General features: G+C 34.2%; 1 protein-coding gene across 3 annotated transcripts in view; it reads right to left on the bottom strand.

Moving 5' to 3' along the window:
* The window catches only part of FNDC3A (fibronectin type III domain containing 3A), a 165530-nt gene that overhangs the window by 14024 nt on the left and 123679 nt on the right, over positions 1–27827 (bottom strand). For 2 of the 3 annotated variants that reach the window (XM_057707362.1, XM_057707364.1), the window contains 16 exons: positions 24902–25059; positions 22938–22997; positions 21592–21730; positions 20155–20208; positions 17933–18057; positions 17383–17557; positions 15506–15592; positions 8917–9055; positions 8303–8371; positions 7401–7519; positions 5502–5607; positions 5241–5416; positions 3666–3779; positions 2841–2990; positions 2454–2737; positions 2141–2353 (listed from right to left, as the gene is read on the bottom strand). In XM_057707362.1, the coding sequence (XP_057563345.1) occupies positions 2141–2353; positions 2454–2737; positions 2841–2990; positions 3666–3779; positions 5241–5416; positions 5502–5607; positions 7401–7519; positions 8303–8371; positions 8917–9055; positions 15506–15592; positions 17383–17557; positions 17933–18057; positions 20155–20208; positions 21592–21730; positions 22938–22997; positions 24902–25059 (2168 nt within the window). The remainder of the gene's footprint in view (positions 1–2140; positions 2354–2453; positions 2738–2840; positions 2991–3665; positions 3780–5240; positions 5417–5501; positions 5608–7400; positions 7520–8302; positions 8372–8916; positions 9056–15505; positions 15593–17382; positions 17558–17932; positions 18058–20154; positions 20209–21591; positions 21731–22937; positions 22998–24901; positions 25060–27827) is intronic. The other variant, XM_057707363.1, reaches the window with a different exon arrangement.

Raw genomic sequence — 27827 nt, 5'->3', positions numbered from 1 at the left:
GTATGAGATATATAATATATATATATAAAATATGTATATATATACACACAGGAAGTATATAATTTATCCACTTGAACTATTCAACGGTAAGTTTAACATCATATATGTTATCCATATGTGGAATATCCCCCAATTAAAAATATTTATTTATTTTATTATTATTTACTTGGTTGCACTGGGTCTCAGTTGTGGCAGGCTGGCTCCTTAGCTATGGCATGTGATCTCTTAGCTGTGGCATGCATATGGGATTTAGTTCTCTGACCAGGGATCAAACCTGGGCACCCAGCATTGGGAGCATGGAGTCTTAACCACTGCACCTCCAGAGAAATCCCATCCTCCAAATTTTTGATTGGCTGTTCTAAAAATTTTTGGAAATTGAGGAATGAATAATCAATACTCGTACAGTTATAATAGTCTGAAAACCAGTTAGATTAAAAATGAAGAAATATTTAATGATCTTTAGTAAGAGTATTTCCAAGAAGCAATAATTGGATAAGTCTTGCCTTTTGAATCTCAATTTTTTTTTAACGATAGGAAAAAAACCAGTGGCAAAACCACTGTTGAAAAAAGCTGAACGATGATAAAACCGGTGGTCAGGGAACAGCTGAGGTAGCATTCTGATATGATCCCATAGCAAGTGTAAAGAGTTGTGAAAAGTCAAAGGAAAGTAACTAAAGATATTAAATGGATTTAACATATTAAATTTATATGGTAAATTTACAATATCATAAAACGTTTTAATTTCTTTATTTTCCACAGCCGAAGACCATAAGCCATACCTCATACCCTACAACTATTCTCTAGATGCTAGCTAAATATTAATTAAGCCTAAAGTTCTATAATAGAATATAAACTAATATAATCTATACTTAATAGAATCTTTGTTCTATTATCTTTCAACCAAACACCAATTAAACCTGTTTCCAGTAAACCTTCCTGCACTACCCCAAATGTAAATGCTAGAAAGGAGACAAAAATAAAGAATTAATTCATCTAACAATAACAACATATATTAAAGATAAATGGCTATACCAAAAAGTTGTGGCAAGGCAAAGGATTTCCTTCTAGAGATAAGACTACAAAGAGGACATAAAATTCTGCCAAGATCAAAGGCTAACATCATAGAGGCACAGATTTCAGGAGATACTATTTGCTCTGCGTAATGCTCTTACTGTTGATACGGTATGTTTACTTCTGTGTGCTATTTTAAATGTGTAAGTATTTCTAATAGAGAGTACTTACATATAAGTACCTTGAATATTTCATTATTGAATATCTGGCTAAGATACAAACCCAACACAAAAAACACAAAGTAACCTTGGGAAATACTGTCACTAGTATTCTGAATCTATCAGACGTACAAATTATTTCTATCAGACAAATTATTTCTAATGAGTGAAAAAACAAAACAAAACAAAAACAACAAAAAAACTTATCTTAAAAGATGAGAGTAACAGCTGTGGAAGATACATGGCATTGTTTATTCTGCATATACTATCAATAAACTGCCCCAGACTGGAATTTGAATAATTTACACTACAATTATTTTGAGTAACACTATAATTCAAATCCATGATTGAATGGGGTAAAATATGGCATGGATGTAATGAGACTGTAAAGGTTGGCAGCACGGAGAAGAATCTGGGTAGCCAGGGGACTGGACTATTTATTTAGAGAGTCTAAGACCTGATGGTAAGGAAGTGAACTACAGCATTCACTTGGTGTGTAGGCCCTGTGACGCTGTAGAGGAAGGTGAGACATAACCCCTGCCCCAAGGATCTCAAAGGCTTTAAGCTAATCAGTCATTTACTGTAAAAACTGCTTCTTGCTGGAAATAAGCATTTAAGAGATTATTTTGCAGCAAAGGTTGTTTCTTTTACCAGCGTGAAGAGAGAAGAGGGGTTAGAGATGAGGGCCAGAGAACAGGTCCCCTAATTTTTTCTCTCTTGCATCACCCTCACAATTATAAACAGAAAATTTTCATTATGTCTTCTGATGTTTCAAAAATGGCATACTTAAAAATTATTTCATATGAGACTTCTAACTCTGTTTTTGAAAACTTAATTTACTTCTACTGTTAAAAAAATGTATATACTTAAGACCTAAGAAACTATATAAAGAAGCAATTAGAAACACCTACCTTCCATTCTTATCCTCCATCTGAAGGTGGTACTGAACAGAATCTGTTGATAATGTCTTTGGGGTTCCTTCTCCCCACTTCAGTTTAAGGTTCTGGTGGCTGAAGGCAACACATTCCAGACGAGGCGGATCAGGAGGGAGGGGTTTAGTTTTTAATTTTATCATGTGGCTGAAAGGACCAGCTCCAAGGCTATTCAAGGCTTGAATTCGTATTCTAAGTGCCATATTAAAAAAAAAAAAGTTTAATTTATGATTATTCTCTTTAAAGTGTCTCTCTGGTCTAGGCAAAAACGAACATAGTTTTTACTGTGTACCTGTATGTTGTATCTGGTTGCAAATTGTCTAGAATGTAGCTTGTAACCTTTCCCACTGTCAAGGGTTGTTTATCTCCGAAGTCTATGCTGTAGGCAAGGATTTCTGAACCATGATCACAAGGCTTTCCCCAGCTTATTGCAAGGCATGTAGATGGTGAATAATTGGGATTTTCTATATCATCATCACTTATTTCTTGAAGACAAGTCACAATAGCAGGAACTGATGGTGGAGTCACACAGGCTACCACTTCACTGAAAGGGCCCGCACCCACAACACTCAGAGCCTACAAATTAGCAGAGCCCAAAAGTTAAAGACATGATCATGAAAATGCTCACAAAACACAAAACTCCGGATAGAGTAAGTGACAAGGCCCTGACCACCTTTACCTGGACTCTGCAATAATACGTAGTTGCTGGTGAAAGTCCTTTTAATTCATAGCTGAGACTGGGCCCACAGTAACATATCTGCATACTTCCTTCAACTCCTCCCCACTCCAACCGATATTCAGTGACATCTGTTCCATTGCTCAAAGGGACCTTTAAATTAAGAAAAGGATAAAGGTCTTAAGTCCTGACAATGATTAAATAGCTTTTGGGCAAAAATGTTCTTTACCTGAGCATATAAAAAACTGAATTGTTTTTGGATTTTTAAAAAATGTTTAACAGAATTTAAACTGTTCAATATTACATTTTTATTCTTTAAGGCCATCTGAATTTAAGATTTGTCAAAAAATATAACTTTGCTTTCAATTAGAAGTAGAAATATGACTGAATCACTTTAGAAAGAGTATTTTAAGGTGAATATACTCCAAAATAATTCTATTAACTTAATGTTAAATCGTACAGGACATTTTCTTTGTTAAATTTCAAAGGAAACTGAAGATTAATTATCATTATAGAGACAATAAACATGAGAGAAATAGTATTATACTAATTCTTTATGAATGTTCTGAACATTAAGTTCACAATAAACATCTCAGTACTAAGACAAAGCCTTTGATAAGATACAAAGCACATCATGAACATGAGTCTAAATACTTGTAAATATGCCTTACTTAAATACTTCAAAGAGAAAAAGAAATTCACTTTTTACCAAGTGAATTTAACTAGGACTTACTCTGTATAATTTATGGAGATGAACAGTATCTTTATTCTTTTATGTAAGCTATTTTAATCACTTAAAGTAAATATAAATCAAGGAAAGTATAATACCTCCCAATTCACTTGTGCACAAGTTGCAGATCTGCATGTCACTTGAGGGGGCTTGCACTGATCTGGTGGTCCAGGGGCTGTGGTAATATCACATTTTTCTGAAAATGGTCCAAACTAGAAAAACAAATATTAACCAGTGTTTTCATTTTTCACTTACCAACTGCACAGCTCTCCACAAATATCCACAAATAATTACATTCACCATCCCTTTCCTTTAAGACTAACTGGACATAATACAATTCTAAAACAAATCACAGAAAGTAAAGATTTAATTAATGACCATGGAAGTAAATATGTGGGGTATTTTAAGGTTTCATTTACTGTAGTTTCTTCTCTTGCCCCTTATTACTTAATGAATTGTTTTCTGTAAGAAGGGCGGGGCACTCAGGAATTAGGTATGTCAAATAAATAAGAAGAAATTATGTGAAGGGTGAAGAAATGCATACCAATTAAAGGCATGAGAGATGACAGGCATAAATTACATCTTAGAATTTAGAATAGCTTTAGTATGGTGTAAAAATGTAAATTCTCTGGAAATACAGAGAACAATATTTACTTAAGATGATTTTGACAAGTTATCACAAACCTGAGAATATAAAGACACTAGCATTAAAGATGCTGTCCCAGTGTACTGCAGCCTCAGTGGGGCTGACAAGATTATGACTTCAGAGAGGAAGGAATGACTTATGTAAGGAATGCCAACAAAGTATATAAAATTGACATATAAGAAATTTAAAAATAAGTTTATAAATATAATGAACTCGGAGAATGAGACATAAAACAGCATAGTTTTACTAAAATCTGAAATAATGGGGAGAGACTTGTCAATTTAATTTTATGAATTCTAATTATACTGTAGTTTAAAGAAACACAGTGTTAACATAGTTAAAGTAAGAAATTACTGCTTTGTCCTTAGAGAACTTTTAGAGAGATGAGAGGTGTCATTATTGAGTGCAAAGGGTTTTGGCTCTGGAGTCTGACAAAGTGACTTATCTCTACCACTTAGTTTGTGTGACTGTTGGGGCAACATATTTAGCTTTTCTAAGCCCCAGCTTCCTCAACTGTAAAATGGAGATATCACCTATTCTGTCCATATTATGGAGTTGTACAGATACATAGATAATATTTTTTTGAAAAACCCACACAAAACCAGAAATGCTTAGAAGGTAAGTTTTCTCCCTTAGGCAGAACATGAATCGCAACTAGTTGCCAACTGAAAGTAAATGCTACATATAACCAGCCTCCAAACACTTAAATTCTCTAAGTATTTCATCTTATGATCATGTTTCTACTTCTTATGAAGTAAACCCTATTAGCACTGCCTGAAAGGCAAACTTTAGCTCCGCTGAAGCCCGAAGTGTCACGTATTGTAAGTGGGGTTTGAAAATACTGAGCTTCTATAACAATTAAGTTATGGTATATACTGACTTCTCTCTTATTTATCAACAGAGACTTATTAAAAATTGTAAAATCTGGAGTCACACGTTGAAAGCAAAATGGTCAAATAATGGGTACATGACATATGTTATATGAAATACCACTGTGATTATAATTCAGTCAGCTCGGTCTTCCTACCCCCATTTTGTTAGCTGCGCGCAGTCTGAAGCTGTAAGTCTTTCCAGGAAGAAGGCTGCTCACTGTACATTCTACTTCAGAACCTTGGTAAACTTCTCTGGGTTCATCTCTTTCTACAGGAGACATCTCCACACCATAACAAGAAATGGGTGATCCACCATTGACCAGAGGGGGTCCTAAAGGTGGAAAGATTCATGCAATTTAACAAGAGGAATATATTTAGTACTAACAATTATAATTCATTACCAAAATGAAAATTACCCCATCGTAATTGTATTTCTTTTGCTTTGGGTCTACCCTGTAATCTGGGAGGGAGGCATGGGCCAGGTGGCACAGCTGGAGTCTGCACAAGTAAAGATTCAGATACCTGCCAAAACAAAAGCAAAAACAAAACAGAAATGCCCCAAGCCAAATAATCAGACTGTTTTTGTTAAAGGAAAATAAGACAAACACAAAGATTGCACCAATAATTTGAAATTGAACTTGACTATCAACAGAAAAGGAATAAAGTTCTGAATAAAATCAAACCCAATTAAATCATTAAAACTCAAATTTTATATAGACAAATAAAATACATGTATTATGTGACTGCTAGATACAAAAAAAGTTACCAGGAAAAAAAACAAAACAAAAAACCCCCAGAACTCTTTCTTTTCTTCTTTACGTAATTAAAAAAAAAAAACTCCGACATAACCTAATGGACATTATTTTTGATCATGTCCAAATGGATCTACAAATCTCTTCTAAAGAAGGAAGTTTTAACATTCTGTAAATGCTGTTTGCTGTTCTTTTCAGGAGGTTTAGACTATTTTGGCCACTTGACTGTATTTTTAACCTAAACATTAATTTTATTATTTTAAAAAAAACTTTCCTTCTTTCTTTCACCCTAAAAACAATTTAAAAATCAGGTAAGTAGGATGGAAGATGCCTTAGAGGACTGGGGCAGGGAGGGTGGGGGGGACTTGGGGGGGGGGAGTCAAGGAAGGGAGGGAATATGGGGATATGTGTATAAAAACAGATGATTGAACCTGGTGTACCCCCCCCCCCCAAAAAAAATTAAAAAATATCTTAGGGAAAAAAAAAAAAAATCAGGTAAGTTTTCCCAAGTATTTGGCATCCTTCCAGGTATTTGGTACTACTTTTAGTTTCTATGTTATTAAAAAAAAAATCTTATATTTTAAAAAAGATTCTCTTAAAAACACTGACACAAACTCAGTGCCATATTCATTATCTGCATTGTATTAAGGTTTACACTTAACCAAATGTTTTATTTATGTTTGGAAAAAATGTTATCACCTAATTCAGAAAGCTATTCATAGAAGAATACTATAAATACTATATTAGAAAAATAGGTGTTTTGTGTGTGTGTTTGTGTGAGGGGCTAGGGGACTGGGTTTTTTTTTTTTTTTTAAATCTAGGAAGATTTTCTTGTTAAAGAAAATGAAGCAATTGGATCCAAAGCCTGTTGGGTAGGACTTGCAACTCAGTTTCACAGTACTCTCATTTTCAACAAAATGCTCATAATTTACTAAAAAAACCTACTTTTATTGCATTAAATCCCATTTGAAAAATAATCACAATTATGAATGCTCCAAGAAACATTCTTGGTTGAATTCATAAAAAACAAAAAAATCACTTCTATTAAAAAACATACTTCTCCAGATCATTACAAATGTCTCACATATAATCAATGGCACGTTTAAGTCCATTTTGGTCTCTGGGTCTCTAGTAAGTGAAGTTCTTGCCAAGCTTTTCTGAAATGAGTGGATATTTAGAGTTTGTGTTTAAATGTAGATGGCAATTTTACGGCTTGTCCTGATGCACATAATTTACGGTGCACTAAAGCAGCCCACAATTATTTTGTGTCTATTTCTGTTAGGTAGGGTTATTGAGCATCATCCTAAAATTTATCTTTATAAAATTTCCTGCAATGCTTTCATATATTTATTCTTCCAAAGCTAAACAGCAAGCAGACAACAGATATTCACTGAATTTTGACCACAAACTAAGTACTATACATGTATTAGAAAAATCTGGTCACTATAAACTTCACCACCTGGGTTATACATTTATGATATATTTCAGTATTTGAGGTGGCATCTGATGATCCCATCTCATCTGACCAAACTTGGGAAAAAAAAATCTGCATATAAGTATTACCGCACTCTGTCCTCCATCACTGATGCAGTAAACTCGAAAACGATAGAAACAGCCTGGATTCAGTCGATCACAAAGATGTTCCCTAGTAGCTCCACTGTATATCATATCCCATTTGTTTCCTGTAAGGTGAAGAATTATGTTCAATCGGCTACCAGGTAATGTTTATCATTTTGGTATCGTGGACACTTATTAGCTTCACTAAATAAGTACTTATGTAATTTTTCAGAAACAATTTAAGCCTGTTTTGAGTTTCCTGGAAATAATCTAATTTTATGTGCACAGCTTCCTAGACAAATTTGCATGGCTTTGTTGAAGTGAAATATCTCTGTAACTCTGTATAGACTTTGGCTTAGATTGATAATTTGCTTTTAATTAAGCATTTTAAATGTATTTACTGGTCCAGTAATAACATTATGAAGAACCAATACTATAGGAAGTTTAGTCAATTAAAAGATATCCTTATTTTTTGCAAGGAAATAGGCCATTTGATAGAAATAAAGATTGTTAAATGTGTGATTCAAGAATAAAGTTCACTAAGCAAAGAATTTATTACTAAAACTAGTACAACGTAAGTTAAATTTTAGAAGATGATTTTTCTCATACATCTGGGTATAAATCTAACCGAGTAAGCTAACCTTCAGAAGACTTTAGGTATACTGGAACTGAGCAATACAAAATAGGAAAAAAATATAAGAAAATGCAATAATATAGCTATATAGCAGTCCTGCATTCAAGCCACTATTTCTGGAGATTACAACTTAAAGTGGGTCATAATAGGCAAAATCTTAAATGCTACAAAGGAAAAAATCAAGAGGAAAGGAAAGAGATCATAAAATTTAAAATCATGAAGAATAAAGGTAGACTGACGTACAAATCTATCAAATTTTAATAGTTATTCTTACCATTAGAACCTTCTGCCATCTCTACTACATATTTATTGATGGCTGCACCTCCATTGTCTTTTGGTGGGTCTATCCAAAGAAGCAAAAGTGTTATCAGGCAGAGTATGTACAATTAAAAATGACATAAATTCGTAATAAACAGGATACCAAACCCAGGATTGCTCTAAAAGTTGTAAAAAAGAATCACCTGCAATGATTTTTTAAAAATTAATTCCAGCATCTTATTTACTCTCGTTTTTGCATAAGATAGTACAAAAGCAGGTGCTCAATTAATTTTTTTAAATGAATAAGTGATTTTAATTTCTCGTGAAAACCAGGATGAGCCAGGAAATTTTAGCTACAAGCTCAGTAATCTTTCATTTCACACAGTGCTGCCCCTGCTCATGGTTCTACAGTGGATCCCAAGTTCTTCCTCCATCAGATCTGAACTTAATATGCGTGAGTATAATAAAGCTTTCCACAAAAAGATCCTCAAACAATGAATGAGTCTCACATTTCTTACTAAACTTACTTGAGCTAACAAATTTATTCAAGTATCTTAAAAGTGACCTAAATATTCAAATCATTTTAATCAAACATAAAGTAATGATATACAAATATGCATAATATCTTACCCCAAGTTATTTTAAAACTATGTGAATGTATCTTTCCTTTAACTGAGGGCTTTACAGGTACTCCTGGTTTATCAGGGCATGTAGTAAATTCTACTACTTCACTTGGATTACTTTTACCTTCTGAGTTATAAGCAATAACCTATGATGAGAACACAAAGACATAAAATAATTAATGTTTGATACCTAATGATACTGGCTTAATGAGCAAAGTGGTGAGAGACAAACAGGCTCAATCAAATGATGTATGTGAGAATTGCTAGTCTTCAAAAAGGACTCAGCATTAAAAACAAAAAAGGGATAGCATATATGAAGAAAATTCAGGTATAATCCCCTTTTTAGAATCAGTCCTGAACATACAAGTATAACATTTTGATACTAAACAAGACTCATAACTGGAACAAGCTATAATCTGGTGATACTTGATGGGCTTTAGTCTTGCTTTAACTTATTCTTTTATTATTCTTCAGGGGTTTAAAAAAATGCCCACAAATTCTCTGAATTTCCTCTCTTTAAAAGATAAAGGTTAATTCCTCTTCCTTTTAAATTGTACCTAATGACTTGCTTCTAACAAACAACACAGAAGAAATGATGGTGTGTGTAGCTTCCCTAAGGAGAGGCCCATGTGGTGAGGAACTGAAACCTCTGACCAAAAGACAGCAAGGAACTGAGGACTCCTGGCAAAAAGTTCACTTGAATGAACTTGAAAGCACATCCTCCAGCCACAGTCAAGCCTTCAGAGGTCTGTAGCCCCAGCTGACATCTTGATTGCAACCTCACAGAAACCCTGCATCAGAAACATCCAGCCAAGCTGGTCCTGAATTTCTGACCCACAGAAACTGTGAGACAATAAATGTTCATTATTTCAAGCTAAGTTGTGCTATTTAGATAAATATAATTTATATTTAGGTATTATATTTTGACTTTAGAAATTTAATTACATTTGTATTTTTACCTGTCTCTTCTACTGAACTTAAAGCTCCTCAAGTCCAATATCAAACTTGGTATGATTTTTCTCTTCTCCATACCTGCTCCATCTCTGTTCATCCCCATCAATAAAAAGCATTACTACCACCTACCTAGTTACTCAAGCCAGAAATCTAGAAGGATCTTTCATCCTTTCTCTAAACCTATGTGTCAAATCTAATAGTAAATCCTATCAACTCTACCTCCACTTCTCTGTTTTCTATACCTGCCACCACCCTAGTCAAAGCCTCCTTTATCCTATGTTTGCTGAATGACTACAACATACTACTAATTAGTTTCCCAGCTTCCATTCCTTTCCTCAACCTCATCTATTCTCTACATGGCAGCCAGAGGGACTTTATCACTTCTCAGCTTCATGGCTTCTCATCTTACCCAGAATAAAGTCTAAATTCTTACCTACAAAGCCCTATGTGATTCCACCCGACTACCTCCACTCAAAAGGTTCTGGTTTTTTACATTAGCAGTTATTTCCTTTGCCTGGAATGTTCTTTTTGATCTTGACATGCTATGTCCTTCTTGTTATTCAAATCTCTTTAAATGTCATTTCCAAAAAGACTTCCTTGACTACCCAGTCATTCTGTCAATTCACTCTGTTTTAGTTAGGTTGCATAGCACTTATCACTATCTAATATTTGTTTGCTTGATACTATCTATTCCTTCCACTAACATATTAGCAGTTTTGACCACTACTGAATTCTTATTGTTTAGAACAGTGCTTATCACAGAGTAGATGCTTGATAATTATTGGCTGAATGAATGGGGACCACTATGACATGACACTACAGATGAGGATCTAAATAAATCTATCACCCCAAATATGCAACCCATGAGAACTCAGTTAAATTTAGTCCAATTGTTCAATTTTGCTTAGGCTTCCTCATCAGTCCTCCCACATATTCAGACAGATTTTCAGGATGTTTTCTCACTCCATCCACTGCTTTATGAATTAGACTACAAAGGGGATCAAAACACTGTCAACACAGTACACAGTGTTTACTTAAACTTCACAACTAGAGGAAGGTTTTTTTTAAAAAAAATTGAAGTATAGTTGATACATAAGTTATAGGGTGTACATTATAGTGATTCACAATTTTTAAAGGTTATACTCCATTTATCGTCATTATAAAATGTTTTCTATATTCCCTGTATTGTACAATGCCTTTTTTTAAACTTTTTATTTTATATTGGAGTATAGCCAATTAACAATGTTGTGATAGTTTCAGGTGCACAACAAAGCAAGACTCAGCCATACATACACACACACACACACACACATCCATTCTCCCCCAAACTCCCCTCCCATCCAAGCTGCCACATAACATTAAGCAGAGTTCCCTGTGCTATACAGGAGTTCCTTGTTGGTTATCCATTTTAAATATGGCAGTATTGTACAGTATGTCTTTGTAGCTAAATTTTTTTATATCTAATAGTTTGTACCTCTTAGTCCCCTACCCCTACATTGCCCCTCCCCCTCCTCTAGAGGAAGCTCGTGCCTCATAAGGGATTCTTAGTTCCCCTACCAGGGGTCCAACCTGCACCCCCCACATTGGAAGGCAGAGTCTTAACCACTGGACTGCCAGGGAAGTCTGAGGAAGCTTTTAAAGTAAAAGCAGTCTCTCTAAAAACCATAAGATTCACCAATTATGTTTTTAAAGCTATATATTTCAGCACTGCCTTTTATTTCAGTTAACCCATAAGGTATAAAACCATATTTCCCCCCAAATTTTACAAATAAAGCATTCATTTAGTGACCACCACAGAGGAAGCACTATGCTAATAACTTTAGGTGTGGTACACTTTTTACCTTCAAAAAGTTTAGAATCTTTGCGCAGATTCTTTGCAGACAGGCAATATGCATATCAAAACAATTAGGCAACAGAAGAAAGATTACTATGGCCTAAAATGGTCCAGAAAGACTTTGAAAAGGCAAATGAAAGTGACAATGGGGTCTTCACAAACAACAGCAGTGAAAGGGGAAGCCTGGGTAAGAGAGAACAGAAAGCCGTGAGTACAAGAGCAGAAGGGAATAATAAATAGTGAGTGCTGTTCAAGGAAGGATGAGTATTCAGTGTGGTAAGGTAGCCAGTTCAAGTAAGAACTGAAAGGCAGCATATTTAAGAAACTGAATGGGTCAGAATATAATGAACCTTATAGCAAATTAAGGAAATTGTTTTTTAGAGGGAAAGCTGTGTTTCAGAAAGATTAATCTAGGTATGAAATAGAGCTTGGATTAGAAGGTGAACAAATAGCTTGAGAGTGATACAGAACAGGTTTGGAGATTTAGTATTCTTTAGGACAGTAATGACAGCTAGTATAAGGCCAAAGAGATGATATATCCAAGGCAGAGAGGGATATTCCAAGAAGAACTAAGGACTAGACTTGGGCACACTTAGATTAGGGCAGAGGAGAAAGGTAGACGTCATAAAATGACAACAGATAAGATGAGAAAGAAGAGGGAACATGACTATATACTCTCATAGATGCTGATGTATGAGCAAATTTCAAGGATGGAAAGATAAGAGAAGTTGATGGGTCCAGATACTGTTTTAATTTCTCTTCACCTATAAGAAGGCCTCAGAAACAAGTAACAAGCTGAAGTAAAGGTATCCAAGGGTTCTCAGCTCCGGGCACTCAGACATTGATTTTTAGAAGCCTTGCTACTTGAAAACATATTTTTTGGGAACTTCAGGCAATAAGGCATCAGTTTTCTAGTGGCCCGGAGTCATAAGGACTGGCCACTAGTCTCTGAAGGTTTTAATTCTTTTTTAAAAATCTGGACACTAGGTCCTAGCCCAGCTTCCAAGTGAACCACTGGATGGAATTAGCATTGTTCGCTTGTTTATCACTCTGAATTTTAAATGATTTTAAGAATTCTGATCGCTTTCTTATGCTTTAAAGTTTTATTTTCATTTTTTTGTCCTTAAAATTTTTTCATTGTTCTAATTTTGTTTTAGTATTTTGAGTCTCCTAGGATTGTCCTTACTGTAGAACCTAAAACTCTGGCATTTGGTAAACTGTTCTTATTAGGGTTTTATGTTAATCATATCCTTATTGTTTCTTTACAAATAATAATATACTATATAGTCACTACTTCCTGCATTATAATATTTTTATTGCTTTTGCTTAGTATTCTAAGATTTCTTTTAGAGTATTAAGATTTTATTTTGATATATTTGCTTGAAAGAGGAGACTGCAATGTCAAGCTAGAAAAGGAAGACTCAGACGTATAAGTAGGATTTAATAATTTAACCCCACCTCAGGTGGCACCCAGTACATGGCAGATTTAAAATAAATGTTTGAGTGTCAGGAAACTTCATACAGTCACCATTTTCCATTTCCTAATATTTTCTTCCCTCCTCTAGATCAGTAGTTCTCAAATTTTCGCAAACATCAGAATCACTTGGAGGGCCTGCAGAAATACGGATTGCTAGGCCTTATCCCCAGAATTTTTAAATAAATTTACCAAATTATAAAGACATTAACGGCTTCCCCTCAAAAGACCTGCTGGTATGATAATCATTACCAAAGCAAAAATGCAAGCTAACATCATAAGAGGAAAACTGGAATAAATGTACATACTTCTTAGGTATTTTATAAATCTTGTCAATAATAAAAACTATTTGAAAATTAAAATGACCCAGCATTATTAGAAGTTTTAGAAATGAAGCTAATATAAAAAATAAAGCATGACTAATATAACCCTTGTGCACTGCATAATCAAATTTCCCATTATCATTAAAATTTTCTTTCTTAGGTTCTCAAGGAGTAATAAAATTTATCTTTGCTTTTTAACAGTGAAAACAATTTACAGTAGCTTCTGTCATTTACTTGGAATAATTTGTTTAAACAAGCAATGGTAGGAAAATTCAGATGATGAATTTATCAATAAGCATCCTATTACATTTTTGGGAAAACCTCTGCACAAAAATGTAGGCTGGTTTATATTAACTGGTATATTAGCTAATTCAGGCACTGTCTGCCAAGAAATAGCAAAGTATATCACTGACCAAGTCAGAGCTAAAGTATATCCTAGAATGGATGAAATACTAGGAAAGATACAGAATTTCAGGAGTCTCCACAGGAGAAGAATTTTCAGAGCTTGCTACTGCTTCAAGTGAGCAAGAATAATACGTAGAGTCTCCAAGCCTCAAGCAAGCAAGAAATGACATGTACAGTATCTCCACTTTCCTCCTGAAATAATTCAGTCCAAAGGCCAACAGGTGGGCCAAATGAAGCAAGTATATGTGCTGGGAGATGGAGGTATGTTGGGTGGAGGCAGCAGCATTTACTTAGCAGAAACTCAAGCACCCTGAATAGGACTTTAGGGAAATGAAGAAAAGAGGGGGAGTTTCATCCAATAAGCAAATATTGTGAACATAAATGGGGCAAAGTTTCTCATTGATGATGACAGGAGTTAGAAATAAGGAAAGGGAGAAAATTAGAATTAGCCCGTGGTGCTAGATTAAATGGAAGTATTTGGTGCGAACTCATGATTTTTAAAAATAGATATACTAGAAATAAGAATATACATGTGTGCATGTAAATTGTGTATGTGTGTGTGTATACACGCACACAAAACATACACACACACATACATACATACACCTAGTTCTTAGCTTTATCCACTGAGAGGATATCCAGTAGCAACATCCTTATAGCATTAAGTATACTTACTACCCAGATCTTGACTTCTAAATACCACTGTCCACTTAAAGGACCCAAGTGCTTTGAGAAATGGCCTATTTCAAGGTTGAAGAAGAGAAAGTACATGATGAGTATGGAATATCATGTGCCAAAAAGGGTGGGCTCAAAGAATGATGGGGTGGGGACATGTCAGAAGGATTCAGAAGTCAGCTTGACAAGGGTTCCCAAATCTAAGACAACTTGAACCTTATAACTGATAACCATAGCAACAAAATATAACCCACTCAGTAAACAGGAATCCATGCGTTCATAATGATATAAATAAATGAGAAGAGAAAGCTCTTCCTTGTAGTATAATGCCAATTAATAAATGTAGATGGAATGATAAAATCTGAAAAATCACCACTTGGCAACCATTAATCATGACTACTGAATAACTGATTCAGGCAAGAATTATCAATGGGTGTTAAAACTAGTGGGTGAAACTCTGATGAGGAACACCATGTCTACATAGTATTTACAAAATACTTATTACGAAGTGAAAAAGAACAACTTTCCAGTGAAGAAACATGGTAGATATCACCTTCATCAAGTAACTACTAGTAAGTGGACAAATGAAACTGTGCACCACTTGATAGAGCATTAAAATATCATTACTTTTTTCTGATATACCGGCCAAAAAAAGCATATTCTGACTATGTTCAATGACATCCACATTTTAAAAGATATTTTGTTCACATTTTGCAAATAAAAGTCCTGTAAAACATTAAGACTGTTTTGAATTCAAATACATAAAGTTTGAGAAACATTATTATATAGTTAAGAAAGTAAAACAATAAAGCTCATTAGAAAAGGCCAAAATATTTAAGATTTAAAACCATGGGAATGAGGCACGTATTTGACTTTAAAACAGGAACAATAAGAACAACAAACAAATCTTTCAAGGGCTTTCAAAGCTTACCTTAAATTTATACTTTGTACTACGTCTGAGATTTTTCACCGTGTAAGCAAGGTCTTCTCCGTCATATTTAGGCTTAAAACCATATCCCTAGAAAGGGAAAATAAGTCTTCATTAGAGGCCTAACAGCAGAAATATAGGGAATAAAGAATATGTGAAAAGACTCAGGTCCTCTTCATCTTCTGCTATGTGCAATGTGCTTAATGCCTGGTTGAGTATAACCTTCACCTTGATGCTTCTATCTTGAGTAGACAGATCCAGAAATGCTACTGAACATTTGTAGGAGGATGAAGACGACCAGTTATTCTTACTAAATACAGTAGCCAAGAGAAGATCTTTGTGTTGAGGGAAAATCAGAGACAATGGTAACATCACCATCAACAAGCTTATCCCTAGAACTAACAAGAATTTTCCAGACAGGTGAATTTTCCAGACAGGTGTTCCAAGAGTTAAATAAAACTGTAACTATTTAACATATTTAACTTTCCCTGAACACATAATTGTGTTTAGGTGAATAGATGAATGGTTGGTTGTGCTGGCAGGTCAAGATGTCACTTAGGTTTGGCATTATTTATAGCCCCAGGGACAATGCTTCACTACTTTCCCAATGTTATTTTTAAAAATTAAAAAGATATAATTCATAAGCCATAAAATTCCCATTTTTAAAGTATAAAATTCAATGGTTTATAGTATATTCACAAGCTTGTGAAACCATCATTTAATTCCTAGTTCCAGAGTAAAGCCTGTATTTATTTTCTGGTTAGCAGTCACTTCCTCTCTTTTCTCATACTCTAATATACTTTCTATGAATTTGCCTATACCCATGAATGACATCACATAATATGTGGTTTTCTATGACTGGGTTCTTTTATTTAGCATAATGTTTTCAAGGCTCATTCATGTTGTGGCATATGTCAGTACTCCATTCCTTTATATGGCTGAATGATATTGTACTGCACAGATATATTACATTTTGTTTATCCATTCATCAGCTGATGGACATTTCAGTTATTCCTACTTTATGGCTATTATGATTAATGCTGCTATGAACACTGGTGTACAAAGTTTTTACAAACATGTATTTTCAATTCTTCTGGGTATACACCCAGGATGAACCAAACTTTTTTTTTAATTGATTTTTTTTGGAGCATAGTCGCTTTACAATGTTGTTATCAGTTTCTACTGTACAGCAAAATGAATCAGCTACACAGATACATATATCCCCTCTTATTTTGGATTTTCTTCCCATTTAGGTCACCACAGTGCATTAAGTAGAGTTCCCTGTGCTATACAGTATGTTCTCATTAACTGTCTAGGGACCAAGCTATTTTTGACTCATATTGCTTCAAAGTAACTCTATGGAAAAGCTATGGAACTATATATAACTAATAGAAGACAGCCTAACTCTTGTTTAGCTCAGATCTAGCTTATAGGAGATGAGACACTGGTAACTAGATTCAGGCTGCGCTATACAGTCTCATGTGAAACTCTTCAAAGTTTCCGTGGCACTTGGAAAAGCACTGTATGAACACAGTTGGTACAGGGAGACATGCTCTCATCTTTTAGAGTTGCTTATTCTAAGGCTGTGGTGATCCTTGCCTCTCTTTATTTTCCCCAAAGTAAATATACTTAAAATGTAGTCTGTGTTGCTCCCAGGCACAAAATGTATACAAATATACATAAAAAACAAACCCCCCTCCAACACATCAAGAAAACAAAAGACTAAGTTGTCCCTCACTTCCAATCCCTCCCAAACAGTAACCAACCAAGGTTTCAAAGCATCTGAGGAAGGATCTAACTCTTGTGGCAATATTTACTGTATCAGGATTAATGTCACACTGAAATGTTTTAAACACCCTACTTAAAATACATATACTTACTGAAGTTTCTTCCTCCATCTCTAAAATGTAAGAAATTCCTTCATCTGATGGTGTTCCTGAGGGTTTACTCCATTGTAAGGATAACCAAGTAACCCCAGCTTTAGTTAATATAGGACTTGCTGGCATTGAAGGTGCACAGCCTGAGGTATAATATAAGACTTCTTCAGTAAAACCACTGTTGAAACAAATGGTTTTTAAGAAGGAATGAAAAAAAGTTATTTTTTTATAGCCAAAGAACTCATTTTTGATAAGTGACATTTTGGGGGGAAATGATAAATTTGATAACTAATTCTAATCCAATAATATATCTTGGATCTGATAATACCTTTATGGTAACCAGGGCAGATACCTAAAAGTGAATTAGTATTCTTTCAAAACTACAGTTTAGGTAATTAACCAATTCTCTTATAGCTTTTGCTAAGGTTAGTAACACATCTTAACTATATCAGCAAAGTGATAAACTAAGGCAGAATTTTTAGTGGATAATTTGGACTGTGAATAATTTATACAAATGAATAGTCTAAAGTATCTACATTAAAATGTATCTTACCTTGTACCATAGTCATTTTTGGCTGATAGTCTAAATTTACAACCCATTGCTGGTGACAGTTTAGTAATTTTAAATTGCTTCTGTAAGCCCATGTAACACTGACAAAATTCTCCATTTCCTTTTCCCTAAAAGAAAGTTATTATATATCATTGTACATTATTGTAAAAAGAGAAATCCACATTAACTCCTAATTGATAGTAACATATTAGCTAGTGTACATTAAAAGTCACTTTTGTTACATGCATGTCATGAATCTCAAAAGAAGGCTGAGATAACACATCTTTTACATCATATTCACTGTTCATTAATGCAGAATTCAAAAACTGAAGAGCAGGCATCTATGTAGCTTCTTGAACTAAGCACCCTGTTTTATAGCTGATGCTAACCCTCTGGCTTTCAGTACGAGAAACTCTTTCTGGGTATGGACCCCACAATCTCGATGGGGGGGACTGGTAGTGGTGGAAATAGGTTGATCTTTGATATGCATAACTGGCAGCTTTCCTCAACCTATGAAACGTTCTACGCAGTTTTAAGAAAAAGTCCCTACTCATCCCCAAACCACCTACATAGCTGCTATACGTCCTTAAAGATTCTGGCGCCATTACTGCTCAGATTTAACAAAGAGCATAAACAGAGAGAAAAATCTCATTACAGGCATTAAGATGGGAGAGAGAAAAGTCTGCAGTTAAGGACAACTGAAGAGGTTTAGAAATTTAAAATGCTAGATAAAGCCGACAAATTCTAAATTTTCTATTCATTTCTCATTGTGTGGTAGAAGTAAAGGGCGGTTAGGGTGACCTCTGCATCAAAGAAAATCTTTAGTGTGAATGTGGTTGCTTTATTGAACTCTAATATTATTTTAATAGTGTTTATAGTTGATTCTATCGAGTTATCTAAATAGAAAACATCTCTAAATAATAATTTTGCCCCCCAGCCCAGCCACCATAGCTCTATCTCTTGTTTGGATTCCAAATCATACTGTATTAGCTATAACTTCCTAAATAATGTCAAATAAAGGTGGGGAAAACTGGCAACTTTGATTTGTTTTTGCTTTGACTAGAAATGCTTTTATTGTTTAGTGATAGTACTTAATACAAAACTATCAAATAAGGAATTACATTTCTATTCCTAATTTGAGTTTTAAATGAGATGGGTGATAAATTTTATCAAATACCTATCATAATTTATCTAGATCATATAGTTTTTCTTCCCAATTACTATGATATACCAATAGATTTCCTAATTCTGAATTCTCTTAGAACTTCTGGAATGAAACCTACTTGGGTTGTGCCTTGTTACTCTTTTAATGAATTCCCAAATGATCAGTGGAATTTCTTCTACTCCTTCTGGCCCCTCCTCTTAGCTGCAGTGAAGCAGCAGGGCAAAAGAGAACATGATAAATGACAGTAAAACAAAGAAAGTACTAAAAGATAAAGCTGAGTATGCTTGTTGTGGTAGGCTTAATAACAGCCCCCAAAGATATCCAGATCCTAATCCCTAGAACCTGTGAATGTTACCTCATATGGTGGCAGGGACTGTACAAATGTGGTTAAGGTAAGGCTCTCGAGATGGAGAGATTATTCTGGATGATCTGGGTGGGCCTTAAATGGAATTACAAGTGACCCACCCTCCCTCCCTTTTTAGAGGGAGGCAGAGGACTTGAAGACAGAAGAGGAAGAAGGCCATGTAATAATGGCAGCAGGGGGAGAAAAAGTAATCTGATGTGGCCATGAACCAAAGTAATGAGGACAGCCTCCAGAAGCTGGAGAAGGAAAGGAAGTGGATTCTCCTCTAGAGTCCCTGGAGTAAGCATGGCTGTGCTGATAACCTTGATTTTGGCCCAGTGAAGGTCATTTTGGATTTCTGGCTTTCAGAATTATAAAAGCATAAAAAGTGTTGTTTTAAGCCACCCGGTTCATGGTAATTTGTTAAAGCAGTCACAGTAAACAAACATGCTTGCCTTTAAGGCTGATGTGAAAGAAAATATTCCATCAAGTTAATTAACCAAGTGATAGCTTTGATGGTGGGTTAGTTGAAAAAAACTAAAACATCAGGAGGTCCAGTCAGTAATGTTTTCTAAGAACACCATCCACTGACTCATGCACCACACGAAATCATTCATATTGTTTTAAAGAGGAAAAAACCTTATTAAACAAAAAGGTATTTCTGCCTGAGGATATGCGTACCTTTTAGCCTAATTTAAAGAGTTTAAATGTACTTACCTCATCCCATTCTAAAATAAAACTTTGGATTTTAGAACCATTGTCACTAGGTGCCTAAAACAAACACCAAAAAACAAAGTGAGTACAAATTAGTACTTTTATAAAAGATATTGTGATGATCTAATCTAAGGCATCTATTGTATTGCAGATGTTCTCTGGGATTTAGCCCTGGAAAAATCTGCACAGAGAATATAGAAATACATGTATATCCTATAATCCTTTTAACTTCAAGAAAAGAAAACAACCAAAGAGGCTACTCAAATTTTTATGAAAACTGAACAGTCTCTTTTATCAAGAGCTATATTAACTTTTATAATCCTTTTTTTAAAAAAAATAACTTTGCCTTTTATCAGAAAGTTTTATCAGCTTTAAGCTTCTGGGATAGATCCTGTCATTTTCATTAAAACTCAAGTTACAATCTGAAAGTGATATTGTGTAATATACTAAAAAGTTAAAACACTAGTGCCTGAAAGGAACTCCAAGAGGGCATATTGTCTGGATCTCTGCTTCTAGACTCCATGTGTCAACTGCCGAATACTGCTAATTCATTGATCTCTTACTTTTCAGTGGTGAAAATTTCAGCTTTTTTGGTCATTTTTTCCCCCCCAGTATTTAATCACTCTAGAACTTTAGAATTTCACCTCTATTTCAGTACAATGAAGAATTGCTCTTTTCCTCTAGGACTTTTGAATGTGCTCCTGGACATCCATATAGGTGAAATATCTGTTTACAATCATTACTGCCTAGAACCTAATTGTACTTTACAAGGTATCTGTGGTATAGTTTTAACAGTTACTGTATTCCCCCAAATGCAACTACTGTGCAACTTGGGAAAGACTGTACTTAATTTTATTCAGAAATTTACCAAGACCTATGTATCATTTCAGAAAAATCATGTCACCAATGACAATGATGCCTGTGGTATTTGAATTACCAATTCTATCTAGTGTCTATCCACTTCATTACATCTTCTTGTATAGCTGGGCCCAAATATTTATATATTAAAAAATACATTATTCTACTGAAAATAATTTTATTTCTCCTTTAAGGCATCATGTTAATATTTTTAAAACTATAAGTGTAGTTAAGTTCTTATGAATCTCATTTTAGGATAAAATTCAGGATATAAAGGTGTCATTACAAAATATTATAGAAAGTAGTACTGAGCTTGAGAATCACACATTGCAGTGTCATCACACATTCACAAGGACTGCTAATTATAAATCAATCTTTTCTGCTATATTTACATTATAGTAAGAAAAACTGATGAGTCTTAGTTTAGGATGTAAGGAACAAATGCCTATTTAATATATTTGAAGAGGAAGACCAAGTTAGCTTAAACCGTTTTTTGTCTCCAAAAACAAAGGAAGTTTAATACTACAGAAAAAAAAAAGGAAACAAATGTCCAGTTGGAAATACGCTGGAGAATATTCTTACCTTCCATTGCAAAGTGAGTGAATTTTTGGTCCGATTGGCTATCCTTGGTGGATTAGGTATGTCAGGTTCACAGCTCAAGGTGGTAAAAGTTTCAGCTTCGGAAGGAGCTCCCTTTATAGAATTGTATTCTGCCTGGACTCTATGGTGGTAAATTAAATTGTTTTATCCTGCAGAATCATTGTATCCTACCATTCTATAATATCAACTTTAAGTACCTGCAAGTCAGTAAAATGCCCTCTAAATGTTCTTTCGAGAAAATATGCATATCAGAAATTAAGGGTGACCCTTAAAAAAAAGAAAAACAGAGTAGACCAGTGGCTGTCATACTTTTCTGACTGCCTAAAGTAAGAAATACATTTTAAACTGTAACTGTGTCTCTGCAATGTGTATTTACACACACATGCATGCACATGCACGCACAACAAAAGTATCCTGAAACAATATTCTTAACTAGGGTAATACGCTGATACCTTCTATTCCATGTGATTATATACACTACCAAATGTAAAACAGATGGCTAGTGGGAAGCTGCTACATAACACAGGGAAATCAGCTTGATGATGGGTGATGACTTAGAGGGCTGGGATAGCGAGGGTGGGAAGGAGTCATGAGAGGGAGGGGATATATGTATAAATACAGCTGATTCACTCTGTTGTACAGCCAAAAACTGGCACAACAGTGTAAAGCAATTATATTCCAATAAAGAGCTTAAAAAAAAATTCTGAATATAACCCACAAAATTAATTTCATGATTCAATAATGGTTGCAATCCACAGTTTGAAAAATATTAGGTTCGATAATACTTTGGATTCATCCATAGGATGCATAATTGAAGACTTTATAATTTAACAGTTTAATAGGACTAAACTGTTATACTGAGTCCCAGCTGGGGAGGCCCTAGAGTCTATTAAATAATTTCAGTAAGTTATAATAGAAGAACTGTGCACAGTAAAACAGTAGTATCTAAGTTACCCCAAACTCTTACAAAATATGATAGAGTAAAAATAAGTAGCAAGTATTATTTATGATTCTGTTTTGTAAAACTTTCAAAAGCTGGGACAATTTTCCAGTGCTACATTAGACATTACAGATATATTATACATATTTTCTGTATATCCATTCTCATCCCTGGGTCCAACAAACAGGGTGGGTTACCCTTCAATACAACATCTGAGTTAAATTTGTTTTTTTTGGGAAAATGTTATACCAAAAGAAAAATCAAAGTCCACAAAATCCATGTTTTTAATCTAAAATTAATATTTATATTCTAGACTTTTAAGGAAATCATTAAAAACAAACAAACCCTATGCTATATCATATAAAAGCAACATATAGGAATTCCTTACTTTGCATGGTAATCTGTAGCTGGTTTGAGATCATTTAAAGTGACACTGGTTTCTTCGCCTCTGGGGGAAAAAAAGGTAACATTTCACTGTCTGATAAAAAAAGCATTTCCAGAGGATGTGTATTATGCACACGACAGTTTGTGGTATTTCATGAAGTCATACTACTTCTTACTTTTCCAACTGTAACCACATTCAGATTGCAGTAATATGCAATTTGTGTAATTAGGATATAGGCCAAACTTGAGGATGTACCTGTATACCACTTTAAAACAAAAAGTTGTGCTAAGCAAATCAATTGTGTAAGCCAGACTTTTTTTTTGGTGGAGTTATGGAAGATATTTAGCTTACTGAAGAAACAGAACTGTTTTAAATTATTTGAAAATCCACTGGCATATAGTTAAAATGCTAAATGACACATGTACTACTGAAATTAAAATTACCAAATTTCTTCAAGGAGTCTGCCACTACTGGATTTTATTTAAAATATAACATAACATGGAACTTTATTTAAAATATTACAGTTTAATGAGCAGATTAAAAAAAGTGAATATAATTTAAGGTAGTTTTCATGGCAACCATTACATTTTCAAATATAATAGCACATATTTTCTTAATCATTTGATACAACTGTTATTTGGGTACACAGCCAACAAATTAGACTTTCTTTTCCTTTCCTTTTAAATCACTGTTCTCTGTTCCATTTCCTTCAGTTAAGTTTCTCTCATTTCCACTTTATGGACTTCTTCCTCCACCTCCCATCCCCCCTCCTACTTTACATCCAGCTGTCCTGTTTCTCAAATCAAAGCCAAGGAAACATGTCTTGCTGATGGAAGTACACCTTAATGAACTGGGCAGCTGTAGTAGTAGCCTTAGAAAGAGACCTTAATTGATGTAGGGTGAAGAGGTGACTAAGGTTGACTAATGTCCCTCTTGTGCCCTCTGGTCAGGCTGCAAATGGAGATAAATCCTTCCTATTAGAAAGCAGCTATATCAAACTAGAACAGCCATTAACACAAAAAGAAACCTAATGCTGATGGTCCTTTATTCTCTGTTTATTAGGTAGGTTTGTCTCTTTTAAGAAAAATAAATAGCATAAACACAAAGAAGTCTCAACAGAGAGAAGGAGACAGGACATTTTTATAACATTATGTTACTAGATGACAATCACTGGAGCAGTTTCACTTTCCTTTCTTCCCCATACTAGCTATTTTTTTGAAAAAAGATACCAAGAAGGCTATGTACCCAGTGTTCTGTGTTAATAATTATCATTCAAATGGCTAACTACCCCCTTTACAGTCTTCCTGGTGGTGAAATTGTAACTTCACTCTTTTTCCCATAATAAGCAATTTCTATACGAATAAGAACATAAAAATAATTTATTTACAACCATCAATCATAAATGTCACAATTTTAGCCACTGACACTTTCTAAGGCTTCTTGGTGTGTAGTATACTTTTGAACCAAGAAAAGAGAACTATGATGTTTTCGAAGTATGATTACTAACATACCAACACAGAAATATGGAACAATGGTACTAAATTCATTTTACAACAGGACATGAGCTTGTACATTATAAGAATTAAACCCAACTCCCCAGAGAAGCAATATCACATTGCATAAACTCACAATATAAGAGCTCTCCATTTCTGGTCCTGGCTTCAACATACTACAATTTATATTTATGTCTCAGGAATACATGAATAGTGAAATATCTATTATGGAGCCTATTGAAAAATAAAAAAGCTGAATGTGGGCAACGAAAGTGATTATTCCAACGCAGTGTAGATAGAAATGTGAACCAGCCAGCATGTGGACTATTTACATTGAAATTACTATCACTGGTCAACTTATAGATTCAAAATAAAAGCATGAAGAGGGAAAACAGCACAGAATTAGTTTTAAGCTCTTTATGATAAACCATTAACTTATATAATAAGAGGGAGTAAAACAAAACAAATACCTACGCATATACACTTTTATATTTCCCATCTTTGCCAGTACTTGAGACCAGAATTTCATAACCATAGAGCTCTGGTACAGTAGCCTCATCTGTTTCGCCATTAATGAGGCTGGATGGAGGTGACCAGGTAAGTACTACTGTCCTTGCCTGGATGTCTGAGGCCTGCAAAAACATAATATTTAAAAGCTCTTTGAAACAACTGTAATGTGTACAACAAACAGTAAAAAAATCTAATGGGGTTTCAAGATTAAATAAAATATATCTGTATCTACTTAAATAAAACAACTCACAAATAGAAACCTGTCCATTTGTAGATGAGATACAATTTGCTGTGAAAGGGCGGATGGGTTCAACAAAAGTTTAAAGACCATTTGGGGCTGTTTAAAACTGTTAGTGTAAACATCATATAAAGTCAAGAGAAGGGCATATAAAACTCATTTGTAACATGCTTGAAAGCATTCATTTCCTCACTTTAGAAAGTGTCTAACAAAAAGAAAAAGACCAAAAACTCAAGAGAAAAATGAGCAAAGGACATGGACTGTCTAAAGAAATATAAACATAACTGAATAATATTTAAAATAAAAATACATGTAAAATATATCTACACTCATAAATAAATGTAAATTAAAACAAGATACCACTTTTCATCCACTGGGTTAGGGAAGATTAAAATTAATTAATGGATGAAATATTGGATTAATATCCAGTGTGTTTAGGGCTTGAAGAACTGGATAGTCTCTTAAATGAGGACAGGAGTATATATTGGTACAATCCCTGTACAGAGCCACTTGGGAACCATTATAAAAATTTAAAATGTGTTTATTTTTTGATTTCAGAATTCTACTTCCAGGAATTCCTTTTCATGATAATATTGCATAAACTTATATAAGTACATAAATATACACACTTAAGAATACTCATCACAGCATTGTTAATAATGGCAAGAAACTGGAAGTACTGGTACAGCTTCTTAACATATTACTATGCAGGTATTCAAAAAATGAGGAAGACGTGTGTGCTGACATTTAAAGATGTCCTCAATATATTGGTGCTATGTAATAGAGGAAAAAGGGAAGCTGCAAAGCAATATATATGCTATGATTTCAATTGTGTTAAATTAAAAAATGCATACAAATATCTGAAAATATACTGTAAAAATGTACTAATTCTTACCTTTGGAGATTTTGTGTGTATGTGTGGTGGGATGCAGGTAGAGTTATGAGAGAAAAACAGGAGGTTTTAATAGCATTTATACATTTTGGATTACTTTTATAATAAAAGTCTAATAAAGAGGAAAAAAAGTCTAGGGATTAGATTTAAACTAAAGATTGGTAAGAAAGGTATCAAGTTATACTTAGACATTAATGTAAAAGCTTGCTTTAAAATTACCTACATTTAAATGACTTAGTCAAAGATAACAAAACAAACAGAAACAAAACCAAACCACTAACCACTAGGACGAAGATCACCCCTATCTTGAATTTGGCAGAATAAACACAGGCATAACTTTCTCTCCCTTTCAAAGCTCTCAAAGCTTGAATAAATTTAGAAGACTGTTACTGTATTTATTTTGTTTCTGTTCAGTCATAGGAAATGTAATATTTACTGTCATACTGTCTTTAAAAAGTCTTAGTACAGTACTATGTTTCATTTACAACAGACTTAAAAGTGGTTCCTTGTTTTAACCAGTGTCTATCTAGCTATTAACCTGTAACTGTGCAAGCGTTTCTCTCTTTTTTTACACAAACATTCTGTTAACATACATGTATCTATACCTCTTTTTAGAGTTTCTTGATTTTATGGGATGATCATAACTGTGTTAAACTGTGAGAACAGGTAAGCGAACAGTATTCTGAAGGTAGGTCAGTTAACAGCATTAACTGGCATCTATATTATAAAGCTTATTTTATCAGGCTTTGTGGATACTGACTACAACATCAGAAGTATAGACAGTAGAGACAAGACTAAGTAGGGAGACAGAAGACTTGCCACTAATTTGCTTGGTGATACTAAACTCTCAATCTTTTAGGTTCCAGGTGTCATCTATAAAAATGAGTGAGATGATCTGTTTACCATAATTAATCAAATACAGTATTTTTAAAATGGCTTTTTTGGGGAATAAATCTAGCTTTACAGAAAAGTTGGGAAGACAGTATATATACAGAGTTCCTGTATACTTTTTACCCAGCTTCCTCTAATGTTAATTTTATATAATGATGTATTTTTGTCTAAACTAAGAAATTAAAATTGTAGAATGCTATCAATTAAAATTTTAACTAAACTATACTTTAAACTATTAACTTAATAGACTCTTCCAGGATAATATGTTGAATTTACCAAGTATAGCTATAAAAAAAAAATTAGACACACTGCTAATTTCAACTATTCTAGACAATCCATATTTATAGAAAAACTCTTGGTCCCAACTCATTCTTTAAAAAAGATATTTTATTACTTGCATATAAACGTTAAGGCACAAAAGATGTGATTACGGTGGGGTTGCTGTGGAAAACTTCATGAGAAGTGAATTCTGAACAGGATTTTAAGGGATTTGGGATGGGATGGGATATAATTTGGTAGAAAAGAAATGAGTAAGCTGGTGGAACATGTGTGAGTGTGTATTTTAAAAAGTTACCTAGTAATTTCATGCTCATGAAAACCATAGATTAAGGGAGAGAGAGCGAGAGGTAGTGGACCATTAAAAGGATGATAGGAGAAAGAGGAAATGATCAACAGTGTCAAATACTGGAGGGAGGTCAAGGAGAATGAATGTAGTCTGAAAAACGCCTAAAAAAATGTTTTCTGATGCTGGTTTTAGATGGATTATAATGAGTGGCAAAGAAGAAAGAGAAGTGGACTGTGAAATTTCTGTGAAAATATGAGGCAGTAAATGTGTGTGTATAGCCAGGGAAGAGTGGATCCTAGAAAAA

This window comes from Hippopotamus amphibius, chromosome 14 (assembly GCF_030028045.1).
Source record: "Hippopotamus amphibius kiboko isolate mHipAmp2 chromosome 14, mHipAmp2.hap2, whole genome shotgun sequence".
NCBI classification, from domain to species: domain Eukaryota; kingdom Metazoa; phylum Chordata; class Mammalia; order Artiodactyla; family Hippopotamidae; genus Hippopotamus; species Hippopotamus amphibius.
Note: the sequence above shows the minus strand (reverse complement) of the source record. Positions and strands in the feature narration are given on the sequence as shown.